General features: G+C 46.4%; 1 protein-coding gene across 1 annotated transcript in view; it reads left to right on the plus strand.

The window, feature by feature from the left end:
- Positions 1-223: 223 nt before the first annotated feature.
- Positions 224-7,486, plus strand: part of LOC112112582 (solute carrier family 23 member 1-like) — a 55,673-nt gene continuing 48,410 nt past the window's right edge. The window contains exon 1 of the mRNA XM_026648951.1: positions 224-295. Coding sequence (XP_026504736.1) covers positions 224-295 — 72 coding nt within the window. The remainder of the gene's footprint in view (positions 296-7,486) is intronic.

Here is a 7,486-nt window from a genome sequence, read left to right on the forward strand (position 1 = left end):
AGTTGTGCTCGTAGCATCCCTCGCAGGACATGAAACCCTTCTGCACTGAGCTGACGGCGCCCCCGCACACTGACCAGTCTGTGATCCTTGCCGCGAGGCAGCTGGCATACAGCTTGTAGATGGTGGAGCAGAGGGAGATGGGCCTCCAGTTGCAGGGGTCGTCTCGTTCGCCTTTTTTGTGGATGAGCACGGTCATGGACTTTTTCCAGGAGCAGGGAACGCGATGGAACTGCTTGCATTTGTTGAAGATGGCAGCGAGCACCAAGCAGCCGGGGTCTCGCTTCTTCAGCAGGGGGTAACGGATGCCATCTTTTCCAGGGGCGGTGTTTTTGGTCCTCAATAGCCTCGCCTGCACCTCCTGCGGGGAAAAATCTCGCTCCAAGTCCTCCGTGAGGTCGATCCGGGGTAGTGGGGAAAGGCACTCTGGGCGTCGCAAGTTGGTCTGGGCCTCGTGATCAAACACTAGCAGTTTTAGTAACTTCAAGTATGTCTGAGGGAATCCTGATTGCAAAAGTTCTGTAAGTAAAAGAACAGGGTTACATTATTTGTTGTTAATTATTTGCTCATGTCTATTGCTCAGCTATGGGAAGCATATTTAAAGTTCTTTCCTTATCTAAACCAACCAGAGCTGCTGAGAAAAATATAAAACATTTCCCATGAAACTATTCCTATTTTCTGTTGCATATTTTTCCAACTAGCTCTACTTCCAAGCCACATTACTTTTATTTCTCATGTCTGACTGCCCTATAATTCAATGTTTTCACAACTGGGAAGCACATATCCCATAAGGGGCATCAGACCCTACTGGTGAGGAGCTGTACAGAGCTCTCTGCTGTCACATCTGCTTGAATTTTTGTGACTGTATTACCATTTTATTTTTTTGGAACATTTGTTCCTGATATTAACCCCGTTGACTTTGCTGTCGGTTTATAGTTAGTCACTTGGTTCCAAGGGACCAGCACACTACTCTTGTGTTTTTTGATTTTCCATTATGAGGGGTGAGGTTTAAGTGTGTGGTTTGTGAACTGTTTTTATTGAATTTAAACAATTATGAATATATATCTATTCATGTCAAATGTTGTGAGGACTTTTTTTTTAATTTAACAAGATCTGTGCCTTGACAGTGTGCCCTTAGAGAACCATGAATGGCTGTATTGATGATAACTTCACTTTCATCAAGGATCCCAAAGTGCATCACAAAGTTTACACATCTCCTGCTCTCTGCTGAAGGACATGGTGACAAAATCTTTTCTGCCTTGGCTCCTACACAACATGGAGGGTGCCTAGCATGCTCAGATACTGTTCTGAGACCCGAAGTGAAGACAACTGCTGTCTCCATTCTAAACTGCGGGGACATTTAGTTCACCAGTATGTAATTATCCAGGGTGGAGTTTGGCCAGGACACCCCTTGGGGTCTTTAATAAGGAGGAGCGGTCAGGAACAGTTCAGTTTTAAATCTTCTCTGGCTAACACTGTAACTAATGAGAAAAGTTTAAAAAATAATTCTTTCCCCCCACACCTCTGCAATTTGCTTAATAATGGTGTATGGAGAGTTAAGCGAGAGGACCTGGCAACGGAGCTGGGGATGATATGCATTTGTATCATGCGGACGTGCAAGGCTATATTATCTAAGGGGAAAAAAAGGAATGTTGGCTAATCAGAGTCCAAATGTCAGCTGGAGAGATTGTTGTGACAAGACTTTGTTTTTCTGAAATAATCACTGGCTAAATGCTGGAGTAAGGCCAAAGATTTTTTGATGAGGGCCTCCATAAAATAATGTTAAGGAGATCAAATAATCACAGAAGGAGCAAAGTCTTGTGAAGGACTGAAAAAAATATGAAGAGGTAGGAAACATTGAATCCCAGCAAATGGCTGCTTCTTTGAATAGAAAGAGGTTAATATTAGGGAGTCAATGTAGAAGGATAATGAGGGCATCTGCTGAGGGTGTGACAACATATGAAAGAGCACATAGGGAGGGGTGGATGCACTTAAAAAAAAGGAAAAGTATTAATCGTAGTCTCATAATTTAACAATGATACAACCTCCTGGGTATTATTTATTAAGCACTATTATTGTACCTGACCCCAAGCAGCGCCAAAAAAAAAAAAAAAAAAAAAAAGGACCGCGATCGTGATCTGCAGCTCTACCACCGCTGCTTCAGTCTTCGACAGCAATTCGGCGGCTGGTCCTTCCCTCCGAGAGCCTTTTAATAAAGGAGGGAAACAATGTGGCATTATGTTGGGGAAACACCACAAACAGGATTCATAACACAAACCATGAGCAAAAGACCCACCTCCAAGTAAGTTTGGCAGTGTCCTTTTCCCCTCAGGGTCTTAAGTCCAATCACCCCAAAGTCCAACAACCCCAAAGTCTCTGTCCCTGGTCAGTGCCGCCCCAGAGTTCAAAAGTTTATCTGCAGAGTTTTACCCCCCCAGCCTGTGCGGAAATGGGGGGAGCAATATGGGATGTTAAGGGGCACCTTACGTGGTCCAAGGCCGACTGCTCCACCTCTCCGTGGAGTTCTGCTGCAGCCTTTACCACAAATGGCTCCGCTCTACCAGCCGCGCCACGCCGCTCCGCTCCTCCAGCCCTCCCCGCAAACTGCTCCCCGTTCCGTGGGCCGCTCCAGCCGTCCCACAAACTGCTCGGCTCTGCCAGCTGCTTAGCAATATATCTTCAGGCTCCCCGACTGGTTAACATAGCATTCAGTGATCTCAGCTCAGCAATTTTAGCTCTTTTAGTGATTTCAGCTCTTAGGGCTGGTCCACACTGGGGCGGGGGATCGATATAGGAAACGCAACTTCAGCTACGAGAATAGCGTAGCTGAAGTCGACGTTTCCTATATCGAACTAAAAGTACCTACTTCGGGTCCACGCGGCGCAGGCAGGCTCCCCTGTCGACAGCGCTTCCTCCTCTCGGCGAGCAGGAGTTCCGCAGTCGATGGGGGAGCGCTTCTGGGATCGATCTATCGCGTCCAGATGAGACGCGATAAATCAATCCCAGAAGATCGATCTCTACCCGCCGAATTAGGCGGGTAGTGTGGACCAGCCCTTAGTGATTTCAGCTTGTAGTAGGGGAGCCCCAGTGCTGGTGCACCATTGGCCCAAAGCGAATTCAGTTCAGCAACTTCTAGCTAGATTCCTAATGGAAGCAAACTTAGCTCTGCTATTCAACAGTGGGGGGGGGGTAGTGCAATTGGTGTTCCAGGCCCTCAAAAGGGGCCCATACCAACAGGTACACATACCTGTCCCCAACCTCTCTCAATTCACTGGGTTTTGTAACCCATGCCCCTTGTCTAGCGAGTGCTACTTAGTTACTGGTGAGTCCCTCTGTCATACAACAGTTCCACTGGCCTCGATTCACAGAATCAGGGTAACAACACTTTATTCTTCCTGCCCCAATAACAGAGAAACTGGGGATACCACACCAGCCAAAGTAACCACTTTCAGTTGTTGTTGTCCCAGGCTAGGCGGGTGGGTGTGCCTATGCAAACAAGATCAGCCCCTGAAGTTCTTTTCCACCCTTGCCATAATTCACCACCAGATGTCAGGGTAGAGCTTATCCTGACTCTGCTTACAAAAGCAAAGAGACATTCCAAATTAGTGATCAGAATATTTAGGTGGAGTGCTGCTTCATACAGGGGGCAGTCAGTCTATATAGTTCACAGCCTTAGGAAGCCAGTGAGTTAAATATTGACTTTTAAAGGGGCTGAATGAATTTATGAACAATAATATGTATCAGCTGCACTTATTAAGAAGAGGGTAAATAAATCTCATGCTTCAAGTCATCAACTATATCAGTGGTCAGGAGCTCACATCCATGTAAAGAGTTGCACCATTGACCAAGTGCATTATGGGTTTTTTCCATCTTCTTCTGAAGTCTCAGGTATTGGTTGTGGTCTGAGATAGGATCCAGTTTGCCTATGTTCTTCATTCTCTTTATGTTTCAAGAAGGTTCACATACAGGATGAATGGGTTGTACCTGAGTCGAAAAATACAATAATGCATTCCACCCTGTTCATCATGCAGAGTAAGGGAAGCTGTCTGCGAACTGAGTTTATTAAAGAACAATGAAAGCTTTTTTAGAGGACCCAACCCAGGTGGAAGATGTTAATCTGAGCTGAATCGACAATGTTGCCAACAAGGAAATGTTTTGCTTGACACAATCCCTTACCTAGCAAGGAAGGATTTTCTGTCATCTTTTACTGATGCAATCTATCCAGGGAAGCGCCGCCTATCAGCATGCTCCAAGCACTGATTTTCTAATCAACGGAGACAGTAAATGATTTACACAGGACAAAAAAAAGAAAATTCCTTTATAATTCTTCTTTTGGGCTCCTGGAAGTCAGACTTCCTGTGCTGCTGAATAGTTGTTTGTTCAGGATTTTATTTATTGGAGCATGAAGTGATTTTTGAAGATTCCCTTCCTCTATTCTTTCTTTTTTAAAGTGAGCCACTGAAGAAAATTGGAAGGAATGATGCACTCAGCAGTCAAAGATGTCAATGGGCTGGAGAACCCCAGTTTTATGGTGAGTTTATTGCTTTAAGAAAAGTATAGCTTGCATACGGTTTGTATGAGTTCTGAGAAGGAAAGCTAACAGGAGCAAGGGAGGAAAGGGGAAAGAGAAGAAGCAGAGAGAGAGAGAGAGAATACGTGTGTTAGAGTGACTGAAAGGGGGAGGAAAGAAAGACAGATTGAACAGTCTTTCTAGGGTCCTTTGTAAAGATGAGGCTGACATGGTCTGGTATCTTCTTCACTAAATCCTGTTGCTTGTACAATAGTAATTTAAAGACTGTTTTGCTTCTTTGGAGTTCCTTTCTTGTATTCTATAAATAAGAGAGAAAAGATGAGAGGCGATGAACTGACCCTGATTCTACTATAGTCTACGTGTCTGTTTCAGAAGAGATTAAACCTTCTGCCTCTTGTTACTGTGTCCCTGGGTTGGAGGTTTTATGTGATGACAAGGGCAGAGAAAATTAAAACTGGTGAAGGATTTTTTTTTTTTAAATGGGTCTATTTCAAAAGAGGTAAATTGACAGAGAGGTTGATGGAGAGAATTTGGGGTGAACTAGGCACAGTGCCCTGCAGATTTCCAGTACAGTAGCAAATTCACGAGTGAATTATATGCGGTGTTACTAGCAGGTGTGTAACAGTGCTGGAAATACTGGAAAACATATTAGAAGGAGGAGGAGGAGAAGGGATGGTCTTGTGGATAAACCACAGAACTGGGAACTAAGGGAGATGGGGAACTTTGTTCTCTCCTTCTGGATACAAGTAACTTCCGTTAAAATCAAGAAGAGTTGCTCATCTCCTGAGGGAGGGTTAAGAATTAGGTATCTGGATACTGTACTCTGCCACAAACTGTTCTGTTTGATCTTGGGCAAATCAGTTACTGCTCTGTGCCTCAGTTTCCCCATCTGTAAAGCAGGAAAAATAAAACCTAGCTCCCTTCCAGGAAGGCTATGAGGGTAAATGGGTTAACACTGGTAAGGGGCTTTGAGAGCCTCACGTGGAAGGTGCTGTAGAAATACAAAGGGTTATTCTTTTTATTATTAAAATGCTCCCAGACACAGCTCAGTTCAGGCTTCTAACTTCCCTAAAGATTGACTCCTGCCTTACCTTGATCGTCTGGGTTCTTTGTGTTTCAAGCAGTTCAGTTTTTATTCTGTCAAGAAGATTTTTGTTCAAAATAATGATGATGGCTCTGATTTTATGCTGCGAACCAGGCAATCGCGGGGGTCGACCTGGATGTCTGAGCTCGCAGGATTGAGGCTAATAATTGTAATGGATAGGTAATGAATCTTTTGCCGCAGGCAACAAGACAGAATCCAAGAGTTGTCCTGCTCAGGCCCCCTGCTGCAGAAGAGGCAAGGGCTTGTCCTGTCACAGAGACTTCTGCTTGTTCCCGCTTCTCCCAAAACGAGAGGTCGATTCCATTCAGCAGTGCCTCGGGCTCTCTCCTTCCCAAGGTTCCCAGGCAGGATCAAGCATTCATGTGGAACTGGCAATGGTACATGCACTGTACTAGTTACTTTGCTATAAGCTTCTTTTCTGAACAAGAGCTCCGGAAAGTGAGCTTGCTTCTGTCTGGACCCAGCTATTTTTAATGCTCCCAGCCTGTCTACATAAGGACAAGAGAGAGTGTTTTAAAATGCATTAGCCAATATGTTTTAGGCCTTTGCGCTTACAGTAGACTAGCTTGTCTACTGAGGATGAAGGTCCAGATATCTGGATATTTGATGCAAATAATGCCATGTCACACCTACATATTTGAGATATGTGCATCATTTGTCTTTTTTATTTTGATTTGAAAAGTTGTATTTATTTTCTGCTCCTGTTTCTTCACTCTACAGTATCATTTGCTTTGCTCCCTTCAGGGGGAGACTCTATCTCTCTCTGGGGGGGTGCTGTTTCAAACACACCTGCCCAGCTCCCTCATGCCTGCGATCATAGAGACCCACTCCAGGCCCTGCCCAGCCATTGCTGCTCCTCCTCTCCCCAAAGTCCCAGCTCCCACTGTGAAAGCTGCTCACGTGGGTGCAAGACACTCCACTCCCCTACTGCACCCCACCGTCTGTGCATGCTGAGGTCTGGCTGAAAGGGAAGGTGAGCTGCTCTGCACACCTACTTCTGTCCAGGGATGTTCCATGAGGGAGCCTTTCTTTCTTGTCAGGGTGGGGTTAGCCTTAGGAGTGCGGCAGGGTAGTGCCCCCCAGCCTCCCTTCAGTTAGGCGGTGCAGCTTGAACAAGGGCTCCCCTGCCAGCACCTCACTGGGTCTCTTGTTTCTTGGTTGAGCAGAGTTCTGGGTTGGTGGGCACTGGGTTGTCTGTGCATATAGCATGCTTGGCCACGGAGCGGGAAGGAGGAAGAACGTGCCTTGTGGTGGTACAAAACCACTGCTATAGCCCAACACAGGAGTGGGGTGGGCAGCACGTTCGGCTTTTCTCAGCTACAAAGGTAGGTCAGCACACAGTTCGGCCTGGTAAGAAGGGGAAGGATAAAAGGAAGAAATGGGCGGGGGTGGGGGGTAACCCAGAGGACTGCACCTCCCAAAATGACGAGAGTTTCATTGGATCCTCTCTCTCACACACACTCACTCACTCACTCACACACAGTTTTCACATTGTTTTTAAATACACTTCTTGTTCCCATCCCAGCCAGGTTGGAGTTAGTGTGAATTAAATTACCCGCCTTCCCACATGTTGACAAGAACCTGAGAGACATACACAGATCCGACTGAAGTCCATGAGAGTTGCAGGCAGGGCCGGCTCTAGGCACCAGCAAAACAAGCTGGTGCTTGGGGCGGCACATTTTTAGGGGCAGCATGGCCGGCGCCAGAATGCCGCCCCTAAAAATGTGCCCCGGCCGCCCTAGCTCACCTCCACTGCTGCTGCCACGGCACGCGAAACAGCTGATTCGCGCGCCGTTACTCGCCCTCCCTCCCAGGCTCTCAAACCTGGGGGGGGGGGAGATCCCGAGCGGCCG

This window comes from Terrapene carolina, unplaced genomic scaffold (genome assembly GCF_002925995.2).
Source record: "Terrapene carolina triunguis isolate 2854851 unplaced genomic scaffold, T_m_triunguis-2.0 Scaffold68, whole genome shotgun sequence".
Classification (NCBI taxonomy): domain Eukaryota; kingdom Metazoa; phylum Chordata; order Testudines; family Emydidae; genus Terrapene; species Terrapene triunguis.